The 23,842-nt window shown below is 46.6% G+C and overlaps 1 protein-coding gene across 1 annotated transcript in view; it reads right to left on the reverse strand.

Annotated features, from left to right (window-relative positions):
- Positions 1-23,833, reverse strand: part of FAM171A1 (family with sequence similarity 171 member A1) — a 134,147-nt gene extending 110,314 nt beyond the window's left edge. Inside the window, exon 1 of the mRNA XM_049624655.1 lies at positions 23,616-23,833. Within this exon, the coding sequence (XP_049480612.1) occupies positions 23,616-23,712 (97 nt within the window). The 5' untranslated portion in view covers positions 23,713-23,833. The remainder of the gene's footprint in view (positions 1-23,615) is intronic.
- Between the last annotated feature and the right edge of the window lie 9 nt (positions 23,834-23,842).

The following is a 23,842-nucleotide window of genomic DNA, read 5'->3' on the forward strand; positions in this document are numbered from 1 at the left end:
GGGATGCTCAATTGACTGAGCCACCCAGGTGCCCCGAGTCTAATGCTTTTAAATTTGCTTATGCCAGTGGGTGACGAACTCCGCAGGTGGCAGAACATCTAGGTGTGGGAGTGGAATCTGCACAGAGTCGTAGGTACATCAAACCTGAAGTAAGTTTATAATTCGGGGTAAGGGAGGACTCATCTTATCAAAGGTTCTCTCACTGAGATAAACAGCACGGACTAGAAACATTTTCAACTATGATATTTTCTAGTGCAACCTGGAAAAAGCCCCAAATGTTCCATTTTGGGTATTAAAACACCTCTGCTTGGCTCACAGAAAGTCCTACTTGAGAACCACTGGTCCAGGTGACTGATGAGCGTAACACGTTCTGTTTTCAGCAGACCGAAGGCTACACTTAGAAGCCATTCTCCAAATCAGTACAAAACCCACATTAGCAAAAAGAGGCTTCACAAGGCACATTTTGAAAACTTTATTTAATAGTTTCCTTAGTTTTTTCCCAATTGCTGGTAACACCCACTATCCTATTTTTAGCTCCACTGTACATTAATGAAGATCTATGATAAGATACATGTAATTACTTGTGAGTTAAATGGGAAGGCTCTGCTCATAGTAAAAAAAAAAATCGATCTGCCTTCAAAGCAACAGGAAGAAAGAATCAAGGGGGGAAAGTGATACCATGGCAACACGGCTTTCAGAAAGACAAGCTCTGCACACCTTGTCAGCTACTCCACAGAGCTGGAGACAACCCGGGACATACCTGTGCTTCTGAGCATGCTCATGAGATCCTCAGGCACATCACAGAGGCAAAGGGACCCTTATGCACAAAGAGTCAGACGCCGCTGCCCCCCCAAACAGGGGGAGGTCCACATAAACAGTAACAGTAACGACAACAACAATAATAACATAATGGAAGGCTTCTATCTCCGTCTGACTTCTGAGTCTGCCACGCTCAAAATACTGCTCGGATTAACCCCCGTGATGTCAGCATCGGGACCACAGGGACTATGTCCAGGATTTGCAGGCCCACCCCCAGAGGTCCTGATCTGTGAGGCAGGGCCCAGGATTTGCATATTTAACTAGCATCCCGGGATTCAGATGCAGGAGGTCCTCAAGGACACTCGGAGACACAGTGATGCGAGGTGCAAACCGCAGGCGGTCTGCTGACCAAACCAGCCCACTTTACCCCAGGAGTCACCCCTCAAGACTTTTATCATCAATCCTTCGTTCTGTGCAGTGTGTCGATGTAACTGTAGTGGCGTTAACCTGGGACGGTTAAAGTGATGAATGGAAAGTCGAGTATAATTAAATGCCAGCGCTGACTGTTACGAGCTTGTCGCACGCAGAACGGCGGAGCCAGGCTGCCGATTTAGACTCTTTGCCAGTCAGGGTGCCTCCTAATTAGTTCTGCAACCGTATCCCGTTGCTAAAAGTCTTGAGGGGTGATGACAAATGGCAATAAACATGACTACAGCTCCCAGAAAATTTTAACCGCGATTTGAGGGACTCCAGGATGCCAAGTCTGACCCTCTCCAGTCCTATTTATATATAATTTTTAAAATGCATTTGGCACACACATGACTTTCTGACCATTTGGGCCATTACGTGAACAGCTTAGAAACCCAACCTTAGAGTCACGGCCCAGCATTAAGTCTGCCTTGTGTTTACTCCGTAAGCAGAGGTTCTGTCCCTTATCTGCACGCTGACACTCGGGGAATATTTCAAGACAAGACACAAAGATGAAAGTCAGCACGTCTCAGCTCTGGCTGACACAGAATCAGAGAGGGGGGGCTTTGGAAAAACTACCCATATTCAGGCCCCCCTAGACTTCGAACTTAGAGTCTCTGGGGTGAATCCTGCTGATGCTCCTGGGTAATTATAACGTCCACCCAGGGTTGAGCCCCACTGGAAATGCTTGTTCCTCCCAAGACCGTGAGCATCCTGGAGGGGGACATGGTTTCTCCCTCTCTGCCTTTCAAACCAATACGTAATAAATTATCGCTGAGCTAAACTGAATATATTTGCCTATCGGACTGTTTCCACGTCTGTAGAGGGCAAGCAGCCTCGAGGACCGAAGACTGGGTTCACATCTGTGACCTCACCTTCCCAACCAAACAACATTGGCACAGCTGGTCCCACACCTCCAAGCTGAAAGACGTGCCTGTCACTGTTCCTCCCGCTTAATGAGGGCTGAGAAGTGCTTCAGAGGTGGGGCTGCGATTGCAGTCGGCAAAGGCAGGAGCCTTCACCAAATATGAGGACGACGTCCCTCGGAAAGTCACCATGACTGAAAGGAGAGCTGAAAGACGGTTAATCCCAACAAGTGCCTTCTGCTGGCAGTCAGGGTTGCCAGATTTAGCGACCTCAAATGTAGGATGTCTCGTTACGCTTGAGTTTCAGATGACCAACAAATAATTTTTAGTGTAATTATGTTCCATGCACGATTTGGGCACCCTTATACTAAAAATTTATTCACTGTGTGTCTGAAATGCCACTCAACCGGGTGTCCATAGTTTATCTGCAGCTCCAGTGCTAATGGTCCCAAAGTCAATTTGTGTGAGTTTGTTTTGGGAAAAAGGGATGGTGGTATTACAAGATAAAAACAGCTGAAAACGCTGCATTTTGTTTCCCAACAAATGCTTTGGTAGTCCCAGGCATAGGGGCTGTCTAGAATAAGATATAAGCAGAGTATCCATCTCAGTGACTTTTCAAAGAACGGGGTTCTTCAGCTCCGAACAAAGGACACAGCAGAAGAGAAACTTTCGTTGTGGGCCGCAGCTGAGCAAATTTATCAAACAAAGGAAGCATTCAACTCACACTCTGTACCACGCTCACACACGAAAATTCAACAAACTGGATGCAGAAACCAGAAACAGTGATGCAATTTTATCTGGCTCATCTTGTGATTATGAAGTTCTCTTTCCTGTTTTCGCTCCTGAGAGAGGTGGAGGAAAGGCACAGTGGAAAGAGGAGAAAACTGGCCTTGCCGGATTTGCTCTTTCAGCAAAGACACTGAGGACCAGATGGGAGGCAGTTCCGGCCTCAAGGAGAGACGGACGGACTGCCCATGTGTACCACACAACTGCTCAGCACCGGGCGGGGAGGGTTTTCTGCTGTGCCCTCAGCACCTAGAACAGTGCCAGGAATACGGAGCCATTCAATAAATATTTGTTGAATGAACAGCAAAGGTATGCACACAGACTTGGGAAGGGAAAGGGGGAGCCAGAGATGGCTCCCGAAGGGGAGGATGCCTGAGGCTTTAGGAAGAGCAAAGATGAGTCAGTACAAAGCCCTCGGGCAAGGGGGGTGGGGGGGCGGGTGGGTCCGAAGGTGCAGCACAGCGAGCATGTTGGACAACCACGAACGAAGACCCCTGGCCAGTACAGCCCAGGTGGTGCTCAGGGGGAAGCGGGGAGGACTGCCCTGGGGGCGGTCAGGGGAGATCTGGGGGTCCATCAGCTGACAGCTGGAAATGGGCCCCAGTATGGAGCAGATGCTCTGAGGGGTTCAGGGCTGGAGCCCGAGGTCACAGCTTTCTCTCAAGAGGAAGAGGAGGAAAGGGGAGACCCGACGGGGACTGAGGAAGGGCAGCCCAGGCAGGAGACCAGCCAGGAGACGCCTCTGCCATGGAAGCTGGGCCGCATGTCATGGAGACAGAAGTACCGGTGTCAGAGGAGAGCGGGCCGGGGAATGAGCGCTGGCTGTGGCAAAAGGGGTCCCTGAGGAGTGGTGGGGGAGGGGGATGGGCAGCAGAGGGTCACAGGGTGAACGTGCGGGTGAGCAAGTGGGGACACCGAGCGCAGACCGCAGCATTCCTGGCAGTGGAATGGAAGAAATCGTACGCGGGGGCTCTGGGGTCGTGGGGGGGGGGCTGTTTCGCAGGTATGATCTCGTCGGGGGAAAGGCCTCCAGATCTGCTGAAGATGAGAGACAGAGCCACAGGCTGGGACGTGCTGACTGCACAGCTCCGGGCTCAAAGCTGGAATGCGATGGGCCAGGCCTCGGGGGTTTTCTCAACCTCCTCCCCCTCCAACTCCCTCCAGGAACCTGGTTTGCGGCCGACAAGCCCGGCCCAGTGGAGCCTAGAGCTCACTCCTGAGCACCCAGGCTCTCATCTGGACACGTGGTACTTCTTCTGGAGGCAAGGAGATGAACGTTTCAAGAGGAAAAGGACGGGGGCGCCCAACTCTACCTCCTACTTTTAAAAGCACAGAACAGAAACACATACGACCCTCGTGAGGTGGAATGTCAAAGGCTCACACGGATCATCATTTTACCGGCCCCCTGAAGGTCTTCTGGGACTCTGCAGGCAGCCAAGAATCTCCAGGGAGATAAATTACAAAAAGGCCACTTAGGAATTTCGTTGCCTCAGCAGGGCCTCACCCACCTTCCACACAGGGACGGAGACGAAAACACGGCTGGGGCGGCAGGCACAGCCTGCTGCTGGTATCTGAGTGTGGTGCAAAAGCCATGTCTTTCGAATAAAGTGACTCAGAAGTCTAGTCATTAGTTAGCCCTTAAAAAAAAAAAAACAAAAACAACTACGGGTGAGGGGCGCCTGGGTGGCTCAGTCGGTTGAGCATCCGACTTCGGCTCAAGTCACGATCTCACTGTCTGTGAGTTCGAGCCCCACGTCGGGCTCTGTGCTGACAGCTCAGAGCCCGGAACCTGCTTCGGATTCTGTCTCTCCCTCTCTCAAAAATAAGCATTAAAAAAAAAAATTATGGGGAAAAAAGGGACTCTGTATCTGAGTAACAGTGGTCAGCTATTCTTTATTTAAACAAGCCCAAACAGCAGGCAATAAGTGACTTATTCCAGATGCAATCCACACAAAACTAAAGATCATATACTAACATAAAACCGATAAAAATGTGCAAGCTTTACTGTTTATAACAGCCGTACTCCAATTAAAAAGAAGGTACAGGTACAGAAGCCTGGGTGGCTCAGTTGGCTAAGCATCCAACTTTTGGTTTCGGCTCAGGTCATGATCTCTCATGGTTCGTGGGTTTGAGCCTTGCATCAGGCTCTGTGCTGACAGGGCAGAGCCTGCTTGGGATCCAGTCTCCCTCTCTCTGTCTGCCCCTTCCTCACTTGTGCTCTCTAGCTCAGAGTAAGTAAATAAATTTTAAAAATTATTAAAAAGAAGGTATAAAAAGATAGTTCAGTGTCAAGTATAAACAAGAACCAGAATGGTATCAGTGTTTCTATTGCCCTGAAATAGTTTTTACTGGCTTAAAACTATATGCAGCACGGCTGGAGACAGGCCGCAGGCAAATTAAAGATAATCAAACCAAAAGTCACTCAGAGCTACGCAGGGTTTTCATTACACAGTTAGTACATGATGAATAAATATTTTAATTGTATGAATGAAGTAACCGAGTGGGAATTCTTACCTAAAAAAAGGCCCGCAATTCCTTCTAAGTCACAGGTGATGTGGGTTCCGCCCCAACACCTGAACATATTAAACCAGCTACCTCTCTTGAACGTAGGCTTTGAATAAGGTGAGAATACATTTTCTAGGTAGCTTTCTTTCTTTTTTTTTTTTTTTTTAATTTTTTTTTCAACGTTTTTTATTTATTTTTGAGACAGAGAGAGACAGAGCATGAACAGGGGAGGGGCAGAGAGAGAGGGAGACACAGAATCGGAAACAGGCTCCAGGCTCTGAGCCATCAGCCCAGAGCCTGACGCGGGGCTCGAACTCACGGACCGTGAGATCGTGACCTGGCTGAAGTCGGACGCTTAACCGACTGCGCCACCCAGGCGCCCCACTAGGTAGCTTTCTTAAACCGCAAGGCTAAAAATCTGAGGAAAAAGTAGCCAGATTCAATCGATGGCTTCCTGGGTCTGCTTCTGCCTGTCCCTAAATATTAGGACAGGACGGGCAGTGAACAACCTCACCAATTCAAGTGTGGTCCAGCGACCAGCAGCACGGTAAGAGTTACAGCATCTTAGGGGCCACACTAGACCCACTGACCTGGAATCGGACAAGACCAGCAAGTGATTCGTGTCTGCTTTCAAATTTGGGAAGCAGTGGTGAGAACTGGCTTTCTGTTTTGGCTCCCCATCCCAAAGGTTCCACGGAGCCCGGGCAAGTAGCCTCAGAAAGTTATCAAGTACTACTTCATTATATTGCGTTTCACTTTATAACTTCTTTCAGTTTTATTTCACCTTTGCTCTGAGCCATAAAGCTGTCTGCCTTTTCTTTTTTTTATTTAAAAAAAAAAATTTTTTTTAACGTTTACTTATTTTTGAGACACAGAGAGACAGAGCATGAATGGGGGAGGGTCAGAGAGAGGGAGACACAGAATCAGAAGCAGGTTCCAGGCTCCGAGCTGTCAGCACAGAGCCCGATGCGGGGCTCGAACTCATGGACGGTGAGATCGTGACCTGAGCCGAAGTCGGCTGCTTAACCGACTGAGCCACCCAGGCGCCCCCGTCTGCCTTTTCTTTATCCATTAGCCTTAATTCTTCAAAGTAATTTGGCTTCATGCTAGCCCCTAAAACAGTGTCAATTTTAAATTATGTACAGTAATAGGCTAGGAGGAAATGGAAAATATTTCCCAAGTTCAATTTTAGATAGGATTATATAATTTTTTTGTTTTCTCTTTCCTCTTTCCCTCTCTTTGTGTGTGTGTGTGTGTGCGTGTGTATGTGTGTGTGTGTGTGACAATTGCAATGGGCTTATTAGCAAACCTGTTGGGTTTCAGAGCAAGCTAGGAAGTCACTTAGAGCACTACCTAGAAAAATGACATGTAATTAGAAACAGAAGGAGCTGGGGCCGGTGCGGTACACAGCACAGAACAAGGCCATATGCACACAGCTCACACTAAAGACAGTGTTCTACAACAGGCCTAGGTATGCGTTTCCATCTGAAACAGCAGTCCCACTCACTGAAGAGTTAACTGCATCCACGAAATTGTAAACTGGTGCAGTGGGGATCGTGAGTCTATTTTATACTGTCTGACAAGTAACAGGACAGGATTAATAAATATCCATGAATGAGAGAGCGAATAGCACTTAAACTGTACGTTCTCCCTACCACACTCTGCCCCTTCCCTTGCAATTCCTGCAAAAGCAAAGAGAATCCAATGAACCTTCCAGCCATTCCTGAAGCCATTCAAGAAGCCACTCCCCACATGGAGACGCCTCTACCATGGCTTCCATGAGGACCGCTGGAGGAGCCTTCTCTGGGCACTAGGTCCCTCGCACCCCATCCCAACAAGAATCAGCATCAGCTTCCTTATCTCAAACATTTTTAGTACCTGAAAAGAGACGCAGTGCGATGTTCAATAACCCCATGTAAACTAACTAAGATCTGGGTGTAAGCGGTGATGTTCAACAATTTTCAAAGTCTCTTCCGCTGCCAAAGTTGCCATTAAAGAGTTCGAACTTTCCATACCCTTTTGGCTGCTGTGGTGGGGCACTTTCCCTTGACTCCACTGCAAGAGCAGAACAAGAGTGAAGAAAAGAAAGTAGGGGCACCTGGGTGGCTTAGTCAGTTAAGTGTCCAACTCTTGATTTCAGCTCAACTTATGATCTCACAGTTCATGAGATCAAGATCCACGGTGACAGCACAGAGCCTGCTTGGAATTCTCTCTCTCTGCACCCATCCCCCTCTGAAAAATAAATGAATAAACTTAAAGAAAAAAAAAAGAAAGTAGGAGCACTTGGGTGGCTCGGTCTGTTGAGCATCTGACTTTGGCTCAGGTCATGATCTCATGGTTTGTGGGTTTGAGCCCCACGTCGGGCTCCATGCTGACAGCACGGAGCCTGCTTGGGACCCTCTCTCTCCCTCTTTCTCTGCCCCTCCCCTGCTCGTGCTCTCTCTCTCTCTCTCTCAAAAATAAACAAACTTAAAAAAAGACAGTAAAGGAGCTCAGTAACAAAGGCGACTAACTGTGTCCTCAATAAATTCCACGAGATTAGCAGGGGCTAGAGTTGAGACGAGTGATACTGAGAAAACCAGTCCCTTTGATGTTGGGATATCTGGCTGAAGACTGACCAACCATGCAGAATCAATGAGAAAAGGGGATGTGTAATAATTCGGGTGAGGAAGATAGATGAGACAAGGCGCCCGGCTCACAGACCTAGAAGAATACCCACTACTCATTATGCCCCTGCAGGAAGTAGGAGACAGGAGTTTACCAGCAGCTCAGCAACTCCACTGTCATTTTGCCAAAAAAAAAAAAAAAAAAAAAAAAAAAAGTCTTTTTCAAATGCTTTATAAACTACAAAAAAGCTACAATTCATATGGATGGTGGCGTGGCCCTGGGAGTGCCTTCCTCCCCTTCTCTGTGTGGTTCCTAGCCTTCAAACCCCACCTCACAAGCCACTTTACTGGGAAGCCTCCCTGACTGCCCAGTTAGTTATTTCCTCCTCCGCATCCCTCTATGCTTTGCTCCTCCCTACAGTGGTTTGTTTATCTGTGCTTCTCCCATAGGAGCTCGAGTTCCTGAAAAGTGGGGGCTTAATTATCTTTGGATCCCCAGAGCATGGAACCATAAGAAGCGACTGATAATGCCCACTTTCATTATTAAATATGTGAGCTCTACTTGGTAGGGAGCATGACGGCTGCCCAGAAACTGGGTGGCTCAGACTGGAGAATCCCTGAGCAGAAATCATGACTGAAACAGTGAGTGTGAGCGTCTAAAGCAGCCGAGAGAGACACTCTAAGAGAACAGAGGAGGAGCATGTGTGTGGGATTATCATCTCCATGCTGTACCAGTGCATGACTTCAAGCCACGCTCTCCCACCCACATGCACAGAAAGGAATAATCTCTTTCCTGATACCTCTCAGGATTATGAGGGGTAAAAAGATAACGGACCTGAAAGCACTTGAAAATCTGCAATTTAAGAAATTAGTATTATCAACCTTCCGGTGGTGAAAGGTAAGGACAGCAGAGACTCTTTGCTGGGTACGTGGATGGGTGGATGGGAGGATGGATAAAGAGTGGTTCATCTGCCATGAAGCAGCTAAGAGGAAAAGAAGTTTAAGAAGTATCTAACTTGCCAGGCCTTTCTCTCATGTAAATGTCTCCTTAAGGATTCTGAATTTAGAAATGGGTAGATATGGGGGCGCCTAGGTGGCTCAGTTGGTTAAGCATCTGACTTCGGCTCAGGTCGTGATCTCACAGTTCATGGGTTCGAGCCCCCCGTCAGGCTCTGTGCTGACAGTTCAGAGCCTGGAGCCTGCTTCGGATTCTGTGTCTCCCTCTCTCTCTGCCCCTCCCCTGCTCATGCTCTTTGTCTCAAAAACAAATAAACATTAAAAACGAAACAAACAAATGGGAAGACATAAGCAGGGAATAGTTCCACCTTAATTAACATGTTATCTAATCAGTGCACATAAAAAAATATCCTAGTCTGAAAGCCATTAACTCCTTTCTCTTGTTTACTTAGCATTTATGTATTACTTTTACGTGTACTGATTTAGAATGTCTCAGTTTAATATTTAATGCAACATCTAATAGGTTTCCATTAAGACACTGAAATCTTTATAAGGCAATGATTTTATTTTTAAATTTGAAAAGGCAAATGAGGTTCAAGATGGTGAAAAAAACAAAACAAAGCTGTTCCAAACAGTAGTGGGGAAAAAACACAATGGGAGACTTCTATCAATTTTACCTCTAACTCAAAATCTACGTTGCGGCACAAGAATCAAAACACAAAGTGGCGTTAAAAGTCATTTTAACGGTTTGTGCTGCCAAGGGGTGAGCGAGCTGAATCAAAGGATCACTTTCTAAGGTTAATTTCACTAGGCAGTCTTTAAGTTTACAGTAAAGGAAAAAACGTACCCACAAAGCCGTGCACTGAGTATATGCCCCATGCGCCAAGTGATATAGTTTTGGAAGGAGAGACCTAATTTCGCCACAGCCGTACTGGTGACATTTGGACAAGCGGTGGACCGAGGGGGCTCTGCACAGACAGCCTGGAGAGCAAAGCTACGTTTTAAAAGGGCTCCCTGTGCTCGCAGATGGGCTGTAAACTTGACCAGACTGCAGACACTGTCCTCCACCCTCACCAGTTGAATGCATTAACTTTTCTATTCCTTTCCCATATGCTTTATCGCACATTCAAAAACATGGACAGCAGATGGTAACAAAGAAAGAGATCAATCACCCAAGCAAAAATTGAAAAACCTTGTTCTGAAAGAGACATCTAAAAGCCACTTACCTCCAACCTCCCATTAGATGGGAATATTTTAATCGAGTGACATCAAACGCAAGCAACTTCTTTTAGGTCATCCTTGAGCAGATACCGCCTTTTCGTACTGCGATATTTGCAATAATGGACTTGCATTTATCTAATCCTATTGTGCTTTCCTAACTTGGAATAACCACAGACTTCCTTAATATCAAAAACATAATAGAAGGGGCCAGCAGCTCCCAGAGAACAACTTTCTATCACAGTGAACACTGAATAAACGCAGGGCTCTGAGATTCCATACTCAGGAATCAGAGGAAACAAATGTATAAACGCAGGGCTCTGAGATTCCATACTCAGGAATCAGAGGAAACAAATGTATCTCATGAGTACGGAAACAAGAAAACGTTCTAAGTTTGGAAAAAACTTCTCTTTTTATGAAATCTCTATTTTAATTTAAACAGAGGGGCTATTTATGCCACTAATTCTATCTGTCTGTGCAGAAGTTCACAGAAACCAGACAAAGGGCTTGAGGAGAGAAGCTTTACTAACAAGGCAACAGTATATACAGCGGGGAAACCGGACACAGGTCTCACTGTTCTTTGCACGGATATAGTTTCTAAAAGGCAGGCGGCTCAGAAACAGACTAAAAGTTAGAAGAGGCCACATGAGGGAAGAAGCAGAAATGAAAAATAGAGGACCTGACTCAAACACCCACTTTTTCCCTAATCCCAGACAGGGATCTCTGGAATAGCCCAGCCCCACAAAATCTGCAGGTAGACATGCACATTCCCTTGAAGTGTCAAATGTATATTTGTATAGGTTAATGGCATAAGCAAAGGATAGAAGGAAACGATGATATCTTGTCTAAATTTCCAAAGGATATACCCAGTCATTAGGGGAGCTTCTTCAATCTCAAGGAATTTCATTTTCTCCCATGCTCTCTTGGTATGTTCAACTCTGATTCAAAGTTTTTCTGGCTTTTGTGAATGAATACATTTGGAACTGTACTATCTTAACTGATTAAAAGAGGCTATTAGAATATTCAAAGTATTCTAATTTTGAGGAACTGACTCAATACACTACTGACTCAAAAGGGTTATTAACAAAGTATCCCAAGAAACTTCCTAGAAGCTGCCTGGTCATGAAGAGATCCTGGCACTTCTTTGAGTGTACGGATTCTTACACGTAAATGGCATATACATTTGCTTTCCTTTAAAGAGAATAAGTATCGAAACAGTCCGGTATAATCTCTAGTCCTATATTAACCTATCTAACCTGAGCAGTATGTCAATGTTAGACTCTGGAAGGGTTACTTTTCTTTTTCTCTCTCATTCCTTCTCTATCCTGACACACACACACACACACACATACACATCCTCACGTACACAGATGCACAGGCATGTACCACGGCTTACTTGGTAGGTATGCGATAACGTGGTTCTACATGATCAGATGGGATATTCAGTGAGGAGGTAATGTGGTCATGTGATAGACTTTAATTATCAAAGAAAAATTAAAGCCTGCATAAATAAAACACTGTTGAGAATAAAAATAAACATAATGGCGAAACAATGCTGATTTCTAAAAGTGCTCTAACACTCCTCAAAAACTAAAGCCTGGAAAACTGTAGCTGGAAAATGAAATGTATGCACTGCATTGTTAATGTATCGATCTAGCCACCTAATGTATATTTTAGCCCACCAAAATGGCTAAAACTAAAGAAACCAACACCACCAAATGATGGTGAGAATGTGGTGCAACAGTAATTCTCACACATTTTCGGTGGGAGTATAGAAAAATATGATGGAAAAACATCTCGCAGTTTCTTGAGAAACTAAACATTCACCTACCTATAACCCAGAAATGTTGGTTTCTTCCCAAGAACAATGAAAACATGCCCAAAGAACGAACAAATGTATAAAAATGTTCACAGCAACGATATAACCACCAAAAACCAGAAAGGACTTGTGTGTCTATCCAGAGGAGAATGAATAAACTGTAAGATATTCACCCAGTGGAATACTATTCATGGCAAATAATGAAGCCAGAGTATGGAATGTATGATTCCATTCATGTGAAAGTTCTACAACAGGCAAAAAAGTAACCTGTGGTGGAAAAAATCTGAACGGTGCTTGCCCCCAACCAGCAGAGGCAGGGATTTACTGGAGGGGGTACTGGGGGAACTTTCTGGAATGATGGTAATATTCTGTATCAAGATGGGACTTGGGTTCGCACAGATATACACATGTCATCACTTAAGACTGGTGTATTTCCTTGTATGTAAATTTTCCTCTGGGAAAAAATGGAATACTGAATCCTAATTAATGATATGCCTGCCGCTGTACTTGGAGGAAAGTGCATATATTTGACACGTACTTTAAAATACATCAGTAAAGGGGCTCCCGGGTGGCTCCGTTGGTTAAATGTCTGACTTCGGCTCAGGTCATGAGCTCACCATTCCTGAGTTCAAGCCCAGCACTGGGCTCTACGCAGATAGCTCGGAGCCTGGAGCCTGCTTTGGATTCTGTGTTTCCCTCTCTCTCTGCCCCTTCCCGCTCAAACTCTGTGTCTCTCTCAAAAATAAAGAAACATTAAAAAAAATTTTTTTTAAAAGAAAGAAAATGCATCAAAAAATAAGACAGATTAATGGATAGGAAGATGAACTGATAGGGAATAAAGCAAGAATAGTAAAATGGTAACTGTAGAATCTAAGTGGTGAGTATGGGTCTTCACTGTAAAATTCTTTCCATTTTTTTGTATGGCCAAACACGCTCATGAAATAAGTTGGAAAAAAAATCGATTACAGTGCCATAATTAGCATCATTTAAAACTTTACTTTCAGGATCATTGTATAAGCCAAGAGGAATGAATAAAGCCTTTTCAAAGAGTGAAAAGGATTAAAATTCTGCAAGTAAATTCAAATACCAAATAAACACCGGTATTTCACACTTACTTCAGAGTGAGTAAAGCCCTCACTTGGTGCCATAAGGAGAGCAAGGGCATCCCATCACACTTTACGGATCCAAACAAACCTGCGGGACTATTTTCCAAACAACCACATCCTTCCCTACCTCCAACTCTCCAATTGTTGGGTCCTAACAAGTTTCTCTTGTTATATAAATAGTCTTGCCAAAAACTAATGGGCTCTGAACACAAGCCAGGAGATTCCCCCAAGCCCAGATGGGTGTTACCCCAAGTCCCACCCTGCTCGACTGGACCTCCCTCAAGAGCTCAGGAGAGGTACTCGTGGGAGCTTCCTATCGCTTCTACACATCTGGACCCCACACAACACGAAGCACAGAGCTCGGCTCTTAGGAGCCGCTCAGAAAATGACCGTTCGAGGTTGCTTTCCATGGTTCAAAGGCTAACAGGGACCACACAAGGGAGGTGATTTGTCTTTTCAGCGTAAAAACGACCAGGCCTATTAAGAGTCCCTTATTTATGCTGGTAAAATGCCACAGGATCAAAATTATGAGAAATTGTAATTTAATCCTCCAAATCTTATGATAGCACAGTCTGAGGGCAGGGGGCAGGCTGCCTACGGTCACACAGTGGCCTCTGTCTCTTACTGTATATTTACGTCTCACGGGAACGATATGAAGATTAAAGAAGATAATCCATCCAGGTACTTAGCATCATGTCTGGCAGGTGGTAAGCACCCAGTGCACGTTAGCTAATTGCCATTATTATTCTTCACGTTTCTGTGAAGGAAGCAGAGAGTGTCTGCCACTATTTCACAGATTTAACATTAAATATAATAGAGATCCCATAAATATTTACCATTCAGTGAACTCAGTAAATCACAGTTATGGAAACAAACTTCACTTTCAAGTTCTCAGAGACAAAATAGGAAAACTCAGGACAACTTTAAACATGGCATTTGGGATCCCACAAGCTGTCTTAGGATTTCCTTGTGTACGAGTCCATGTCAGAGTTGTAAGGTCCTGGCGCAGGAAAGGACAGAGGGGACACTCGTCCAGAGCCCTCCTTGGGACTCGCCAAGGGAAGGCGCTCCACTGTCCTCCCTCCCGCACTCACTGACCTCGACGGCAGGGAAATCTGCCTCCCCATCCTCTCTGCCCGGTGACCCCTCGTCTACATTCTGGCTACAGCAGGCAGGAGCCCCCAAAAGGCATCTCTACCCTCACCCTTGGAACCTGCGGATACGTTAGGTCAAGTGGCAAAAGAGACTACAGGGGTGATTAAGGTTATGGGCTTTCCCGGATTATCCGGTGGGCTCAACTAATCGCATGGGCCCCTTTCAAAGGCAGAGAGGTCAATCTGGCTGTGGTCCGAGAGATGCAGCAGCAGGAGAAATCAGAGAGAGATCTGAGGTGTGAAAAGCTGCCCAGGTGCTGTCGCTGCGGTTGAGCAACGGAAGGGGCAAGGGGACAAGGACTGCAGGCAGCCTCAAGGGGCAAGGAAAGAGGAGCCTCGGCCTGGTATCCACCCGCAAGGGGCTGCATTCTGACGACTACCTGAATTCGTGTGCAAGCAAATTCCTCCCCGGAGCCTCCACAGTGGACTGTGGTGCAAAGGACGCAGAGCACAACCCCACTCAGGCACTACAGGAGCGAAGAGGGGGAGCGGGCACCTCATCCACTGAGGCAGAGCTCCCGGTGACGGCTTGGATAACGTGGCTCACCTTAGGGACTGAGTTCGGCTCTGTCAAAATTACACTAAAAATCACATTAGAGGGGCGCCCAGGTGGCTCTGTCGGTTGAGTGTCCGACTTCGGCTCAGGTCACGATCTCGCGGTCCATGAGTTCGAGCCCCGCATCGGGCTCTGTGCTGATGGCTCAGAGCCTGGAGCCTGCTTCCGATTCTGTGTCTCCCTCTCTCTCTGCCCCTCCCCTGCTCACTCTCTGCCTCTCTCTCTCAAAAATAAACATTAAAAAATGTTTTAAAAATTACATTAGAAACCTTTCCTTCAGTACAAATTCAGGAAGTCTTCCATTCAAGTCCTGTGCTCAAAAAAGTCAGTCTAAGCAAATGAAATGCTCGTCTGATTTGGAAATAATTAACTTTCCTCCTCAAGCTCATATTTCTCTGTCCCTGTGCAGTATAGCTTAAGACAAAACAAAACAAAACAAAACAAAACAAAACAAAAGGAAAAACCCACCTTTTATAAACTCAATGCTTACTTCAAAGGTGTCTTCTTCTAAAAGCCAGGTTTTCCTGTTCTGCCTGCTACTCCCCCCAAATCCAAAAGATCTTATCAGTTTTCATATCTGAGTATGTGTTTAAATGTTACATAAAATTAAGGATTCGAAATAGTGGATGAACATATCAGATCTATATTTGACCACCTTATCTCTCTCCACTTAAGTAAATATGAGTTTTAACCTAATTGTCCTGTAACTATTATTTCAGAGCTTCATCCGACAAGAGTACCAACATTTCCAATCAATGCTGTCACTGCGTAAATATTTGATTCCCAGCAGGACATCTCTTAACCTAATTTATAACCATTAAGAGCACTGAGAGATGTCCACATGCTTATACTCTCTAAAATAAAACCTCCTGTGTCCCATTGTGGATAAATCCTTGAAACATCTAGAAATATACATCACAACTTATAGCTGGACGTTTAGTCAGACAACTGTTACTAGCTTTCACCTTTACTCAAGAGACTCTTTCCTAATTACATAAAAAAAAAAAGTCCCTTGGTGATGCCCTTCTTAATTTATTTTTCCATTTGTCTTCCAGCTGGACTGTAAAATATCAGAGGCCGAGGATTTCTAAATAATCAAGCTTACCCAAAAATATGCTGTCCCCCCCAACCCTCTTCTGTCTAGTAGGTATTTTGCATACTTACATAAGTCTTCACAGGGCGCATGCTCCGTATGGAGGGTTGTAAGACCATAAAGAGCGGAGCAGGAGGTGAAGGGAAGTGAGGACGCACAGTGGTCACCCAGGGGTGATGAGCAGAATGTTCCAGCTGGAGAAGGGGATTTAAGCTGGTGAAGCAGGGGGCGCAAAGGTTGGAGCAGGTGCATGAGGAAAGGCAGGAAAGTCGTCAAGGCCAGACTTAGTAATTTAGACTTTACATGCTGGGCAACAGGAAAGGATTAAATGTTTTTCTGCAGGAGAGAAACATGAATACGATGGTGTTTGAAGAGGGACACGTGGAGAGAGCCTGGGTTGAAAGAAGAGACCACAACACGGAGAGAAAGAGAGAAGACAGGATGCTTTCAACAGGTGCCTTATGAGGGTGAGGATACACGACCGTGAAAGGAGCGAGTGAGGGAGCGTTTATGAGACACAACGGGAAGGGAAGTGTGACGCCTTCACGTGAGGCGAGGTCTTAAAATGACTGAGTGGTTCTCTCCCTTTCTCCGTTCCTTATTCACCTTTAGATCAAGGCCCTGAACTCGACAAGAGCCAAGCTCCTCTCTGTTCTTGAGTTCAGTTCCCTGGGAGAAGCCTCCAACCGGGACCCTTCAGCCTCCTCCTCCCAGCCCCTGAGGTTTGAATCCCCCCGCCTCTGTACCAGAGGCCCCATCAGCTGCTCCCCTGGGACCTGTCCAGCTGTCATATAGCTCCCCTCTCTAGGCTACACTGGACTGAACGTTGCTCCCGGTGAGCTAGAAACTGCAGAGCAAGCAGTTTTGCTCCTCCTGTGCTGCCCAACAGGTGCAGTGCCCAGGTGTTCCACACCGCACCGCTCTCTGTCCGCACTGGGGCCCATTCGCCGACGAGAGGCACAGGTATCAGAGGTGGGCGCCCAGCCCGAGACAACACACAACACGCGGGAGGCCATTCCAGGGGGAGTGGTCCCCTATCCTTTCATTATACAAAGGCACTGGTGGTGCCCTTCGATCACAGCGGCCTTTTACCCCATTTAGTAACCAAGAGATAAAAGTCACAGCCCACGGAGTGCATCTGGGAAAAAAAGTTGTTTGGTGATAGTGGGGCGGGGGAGGTCCGTGAGGTACTCCCCAAGGATCCTCACCATGGCTCCAGTTTGGCAGACTTTTGTTAAGAAGATGCAAAAACTCCACGCTCTTCTCCAAATGTTACCTTCAGTAGCTGCGGTCCCCCCAAATGGCCCATTACCACGGTGGGCTGTATGGGAGCCAGGCTCTCTTCACAGTTCTTGGGGGTCAGTATCTGTATCAGTTTCCTATTGCTGCCATTAACAAATTACCACCACTCAGGGGCTCAAAACAACATAATTTTACTGCTTACAGTTCTGCAGGACAGAAGCCCCAAGTCAGTATCAACTGGGCTACGGTGAAGATGTCAGTGAGACAGCATTCCTTCTGGAGGCTCTGGGACAGAATCCATTTCCTTGTCTTTTCCAGATTCCAAAGGCTGCCTGCATTCCTTGGCACACGGCCCTTCCTTCATCCTCACAGCCAGCAGTGAAGCATCTCCACTGTCTCTCTGTTCCCCTGCTCACATCTCCTCTCCCTCTGATCTCCCCACCTCGCTCCGGTTAAGAATCCTTGGATTACATTGGCCTATCTGGATAATCCAGGTTAATCTTCTCACCTGAAGACCCTTGCCTTAATTAGCTCTGCAAACTCCCTCTTTCAGCGGTTATATATTCAAAGGTCCAGGGATCCGGACATCGACATCTCTAGGGGCCATTATTCTATCTACCTTCCACAGGATGTGTGTGGGGAGAAAGCACTGTGACCACAGATCACCTTAGTTTTCTCGGCCCGAGTTTCCTCATCTCCAGAACAAGGAGGATAAACTTGACCTCAAGGTTCCTTCTGTACTATACAATTGCGTCTATCTTGATCTAAAGACATCTCTATAAACGTGCCACATAAAAGCACCCGTAAGACTACTGACTGTATAGACTACAAGGTAGACAAACAGTCTAAGGAGACGCCCAGATTTTAAGCCTAGTTAACAGAGAACTTAGGCTGTGCTGGGCTGGGGGAGGTTGGAGGCAGACTCAGTGTCTTGAAGGGGGGACGTCCAGTAGCTTGTCGGATAAAAAGAAAAAGAGCCAAGACATCATGTCAAAGCCAGAGGGAGAAAAATTGGAGTCATCCACATAAAAGGATTTAATTACTGGAATCCATGTGGATTAAATTCTGTAAGGGGTAAGTGAAAGAAAAAAAAAAAAGAGCAAATGTTTGCAGACGGACTGGAAAATGGCGAAGTCATTCCAAAGAGCTTGATCAGAGGAAGGTGGAATCACCTTAAACATGCTGACTGAACTGTTTTGTGTTTAGGGGGCTTATTATGAAGCCTTTCTAGAGTGGTTAATTGCCTCACGTTTTGCCTATTTACCAGCTGCATTTTACAAAAACAATGGTTTACTTAATGTAGGGCACACGTTGGGGTCACACTGTACAATTGTTTAAAAAATTATTTCAGGGGCACCTGGGTGGCTCAGTCGGTTAAGCGTCTGACTCTTGGTTTTGGCTCAGGTCATGATCTCACAGTTTGTGAGTTTGAGCTCCACAGTGGGCTCTGTGCTAACAGTGCAGAGCCTGCTTGGAATTCTCTCTCTCTCTCTCTCTCTCTCTCTCTCTCTCTCTCTCTCTCTCTGTCCCTGCCCTCCTCTCTGTCACTGTCTCTCAAAATAAATAAACTCAAAAAATTGTTTTAAAAAGGAAAAAACACTATTATTTCATACAATTAACTGATCTATTTAGAGTGCTGAAGCTTAATTAAAAAAATACACTTAGGGGCACCTGGCTGGCTCAGTCGGAGGAGCATATGACTCTTGATCTTGGAGTTGCAGGTTCAAGCCCACACTGGGTGTAGCGATTACTAAGAAAACTAAACTTAAAAAAATACACTTAAAATACATTCAGTTCCACATTTGGTGGAACTGAGCATTTAGCCAGTACTGAGGTCTTTAAAAATCCTTAAGTTATATTCAGTAAAATCAAATGAAAATGACTTGTTTCCAATTACTTCTTTGTAACTTGATCAAACTATAATAGTATTATTGAAATATGTGATGGGGGTGCCTGGGTGGCTCAGTCGGTTAAGCGTCCGACTTCAGCCAGGTCACGATCTTGCGGTCTGTGAGTTCGAGCCCCGCGTCAGGCTCTGGGCTGATGGCTCGGAGCCTGGAGCCTGTTTCCGATTCTGTGTCTCCCTCTCTCTGCCCCTCCCCCGTTCATGCTCTGTCTCTCTCTGTCCCAAAAATAAATAAAAAACGTTGAAAAAAAAATTAAAAAAAAAAAAAGAAATATGTGATGATTTCCATTAGGCATGTTTCACACAAAGTACGGGAGGTGGGTGCCATCACAGGACAAATTTTTCCATCTAGATTTCTGAAAAATTTTTATACAATGTTTCCTTCAGTAATATACACGTCTGTGGTCTGACTTAATTTGCGTGTGCCTTTTTCGTGTGGAGTATTTACTAAAATAACTAAATTAGTATTCCCCAACAAGAATACAAATGTACGGTCTGACTTACAGAGATATTAGAAATGTCTTTAGAACAAAGAACTGACTGAAGCTTAGAAAGTACTTTCATTTGCAACCTACTACTTGAGAAATCTACCTAATTTCCTCCCTTTTCTGGTCGGAATGTTAAGCATGAAAGCTATATGTTACAAAGCGTTACAGGAAAAGTACAAATAGGACACAAATATAAACCCATAAAGTCATCTCAAAGCCTCTGCCAGAAATTACCTAGATGCTGCTGTTGTTTTTCCAACAGAGTTCCCACACCTGGTGTGCAACAAAGTCCAGTGGCCTCTGCAAATCCAAGCTCTACACTTTCCCAGGACGTGAGCCCAGGAGTTTTATTTAGATGTTATGTTCTCATTATACCATCAGCATAAGTCATGCCTGTTGGACGATCCTCCTGATATTTTCCATCGCTCCGTGGGTTTTCAACTGATCACGGTGTTCTAATAACCGAAATTTGAATTTGGCAAAGAACAGGCCTCTCGGAGAGAAGAAAGACAGCCAACCATTCACCTCCAATGTTATGACAGATTGTAGCTTTTCTGAGATGAACATAAAGTTAGCACATCATTGCAAAATACATCACTATTAGATAATGAGCAGCAAAATAAAGATCATACAATATAAGTCTGAGCATGAAGTCCTTAACCTAGCTCTGACCTTTCTTTTGGCACGTAAAAACAGTGCTGGGCTTCAAAAATATCTCTATGGAGTACATCTGCACAGCTTACTGCGCTCCAAGGAGAGCCCCCTCTATTAAGCCAGCCTCAATACACAGCTGTCTAAGAGGTTAAGAAAGTAAAAATTAGTCAGTACTATTGAATAACAGTTTCTGTAAAATTCCCAGAAAAAAAAAATAGACACTATAAACACTTTAGAGAAACTTCGATGAGAACAATGAAAACACGCAATCATATTCTAGAGCTAGTTCAAATTCATGATTCGCAAAGCAAAACTTCACGCTGACAACCGCGGTCTATGAAAGCCCTTTGCTGGGTCAAAGTAGCTACAGTAGAAAGAATCTGGAGCCAAATCTTAAATTCTATCTTGAGTACAATTTATTCAATTATCTTGAATGCAATTTATTTGAATATCTTGAGCAAAGCAATGCCAAGGAATTTTGTAGATGTTAATTGCCTTAGATGAAGCAACACTCATTTAATACAGAAGTGTCACTTAGTCCCAGGAATGTAACTGTAACACCACTGTAAACCATACACATTTGTGTGTTCCAGTTCTCTGAGGAGTTTTTCCTAAAGTCATTTCTCAACCCTGTTGGTGCAGAAGGTATGTGTGCAATGCACGTTCAAAGTATGATTCAAGTAACAATTTGTATAATAAAAGCAAAACTCTTACAAATTAGGTTTCCGAGAAGGTAAACACTGAAGATTTCCTCTAAAACTTCACCACAGTGTGCTATAGTGTATGCTATTAACTGTCTTCAGTCCTTCGCTCATTCAGCGCTACCTGAGCACCAACTAAGTTCAAAACAATCTACAACCTGTGGTGGGACTGCACAGTGAAATCAGATGTAGCATTTTTCTTCACTGTGCATGAGATCCAGGAGATAGAGAAGAGGTGAATTTAAAAACTATGCTACAGGGGCGCCTGAGTGGCTCAGTCGGTTGGCAGTCCAACTTCGGCTCAAGTTGTGATCTTGGGGTTCGTGAGTTTGATCTCACTGTTCGTCAGTTTGAGCCCTGCGTCAGGCTCTGTGCTGACAGCTCAGAGCCTGGAGCCTGCTTCAGATTCTGTGTCTCCCTCTTTCTCTGCCTACCCCCTCATTCGTGCTCTCTCTTCCTAAACAATAAACGTTAAAAAAAATAATAACTATGTTACAAGCCGAGTGACAAGACTGGGTTCAAAGAAATCAGTGGGGGTAAGGTTACTTTCCAATGTCAAAGGACCAACCATCCACTCTCCTAAAAATGGTCCTAGCTCAAAACCTAGGTGATAGTGAGGCCCTGACTTCTGGTAGAGCTCCTGGGCTCAACACTTTAAAAAGCCATTCTACTTAATGGCACTAAATTCTGGTGCAGGGGGGCAGGGGGACGGGGGGCATTCCAAGGCACTTAATCCTCCATTCAAACCATCCCATAGACTAAGACACTTCAAACCATGGTATCAATATCCTCATTGGTTGATCATTCTTCACCCACTTCATAGAATATTCCATTTCTGGGAGTTTGGTTACCCAATCTCTGTCTAGTGTGGTCCTCACCCAATTGCAGCAGTAGGTTTTGTTCATGACTTTTTTTTTTTTTTTTTCAACCGAGGCCCTGTCTTCCCCTATTTTATAAGCACATGAACTTAATATTTCCATATATTCCTATTTCAAATGCAAAAACACTCAACCCATTCTTTGGAATTAATGGCCTCGTTGAAACACAAATATCATATTAAAATAGCTGATTCAAAGAAGCAGAATATTAATGAAAGAGACTACAATTCTACACCGATGATCTAATGTTCTAAACATTCATTTCCTACTGAAGAGACATATGGGTCTTTTTGTACCTTGTCAATGTCCCCCTTTCCACAATATACATTACTAAATTTACACACAGTTCATAACGGTTCTATTATGTCATAGCTACAGAAAAAAGCAAGGCAGGAAAGAGATGCCAGCAAATGATACAGCAAGAGCCCAATGCGAAAACCTTTCGTACAACATGTAGGTAACAAACTAAACCCAGGCCACTACGTAGAACCTTCCTTGCCTGTCATAACATCACGGGCGGAAGCCCACCCACGGCTCTCTGCTCCCAGGCAATCCAAGCTCTGAGTATTTGTTACAAGGGAAGGAGGTTATTAGCATGAGGAAGAGGGAGGAAGGCACGGTCTGTGCTAGAGGACGGTGTGCGCGGGGATGAGGCGCTCCTCGTTCATTGCATCCACTGGGCAGACCTTACAGGACACACACCTTTCTGCCAGGAGAGGACAGGGGCATGGAGTCGGTGGGCGGAGGGTGGGGGTGGGGTGGGGGTCTACACCGCTGCAGGGAAACCCTCTCGACAGCCCAGAGAGGCCCGGGGGGAGGCCGGGCACTGGATCCGGTGTGGGTGCTGATGCTCATTTGCGGCGGCCTCACTCACCCTTGTGAAAAGGCAGGCAGCAGAGAAGCACTCAATTTTGTCCCCTCACACGCGTGCAAAGGAAGCTTCGGGATCCCCTCCAAATAAAGTCTTATTTTAAAAACAAAAGACAGGCTTGTGGCCATTCTCAGAGGCGGCCACATTACTCCCAGGTCTGGAAAGCAGATTTGCAGAGGCCAAAGATGAGACAAAAGGCACGAGCTGGCGACATACAGACCTAGAAATGATTTTTTTTTTTTTCTTTAATGATTAAGGCCTCCCAGTTCTGTCTCCCCTTTTGGGGATGATTCTTGGGCTGCTGAGCAAATCCCTTACCGCCTGGAAAAGACGTCGGACGGGGAGGAGAAGGAGACCCCCAAACTTTCCCAAACTGTGGCAGGCTGGTGGCGGCTAGCGGCCGCGGACCTCGGGTCCCAGGGCGCCGGGGGCACCCGAGAGGCAGCGGCCACCCCCCCAACACGCCACAACAAAAGGGCCGAGGTCAGCCTTCGCGTTCCGGCTTCCAGGACCCGAGCCCCGAGAGGGCGGGGGGGGGGCCGGGAGGGGGGGAGAGCGGGCGGCGGCGACCCCGGGGCGGCCGCTCTGGCCGGGGCGAAGGGGAGGATGGAGCCTCGTGTCCGCGCCACGGCATAAAGGGAAGGACCCTCGGAGGCATGCAGACGAGCCCCCCGAAGCAGCAACAGCTGGTGCCGCCCGCACCGCCTCCGGCCTCGGCCGCGGACCCCGCAAGGAGCCTCTGCCGGGGGCGCCTCGGCGGCCCCGGGCGGCGCCGCCCCCTCGGGAGCGCGGCGCAGGGAGCGTGGGGGGACGCCGCAGGCCCGGCGGCCGAAGCTGCGGCCGGGGCTCCGGCGGCCGCCGACACAATGCGGCCCGAGAGCCTCCCCGCCCGCCGCCGCCGCTGCGGCAGGCCCGCGGCCGACACAAAAGCCCACCGGCCGCCGGCCCTCGCGCCTCCCGGGCCCCGCCGCCGCGCACCGACCTTGGGCTCCGGCGCCGGGCTCCCGCAGCGTCTTGGTCCCCGCCTTCCAGACGTTGCAGCCCAGCAGGCAGAAGAGGAGCGCCGCGGACCTGCTCATCTCCGCGCCGCGGGGCCCCGGGCGGCTCGGGCTCGCCGACCACCGGGACGGAGCGGCGCGTCAGGGGCGGCCGGGCGCCGCGCCTCCCTCCATGTCGCCTGGCTCCGCGCGCGCCGGGCCCGCCGCCCGA

This window comes from Panthera uncia, chromosome B4 (genome assembly GCF_023721935.1).
Source record: "Panthera uncia isolate 11264 chromosome B4, Puncia_PCG_1.0, whole genome shotgun sequence".
In the NCBI taxonomy this organism is placed as follows: Eukaryota; Metazoa; Chordata; class Mammalia; order Carnivora; family Felidae; genus Panthera; species Panthera uncia.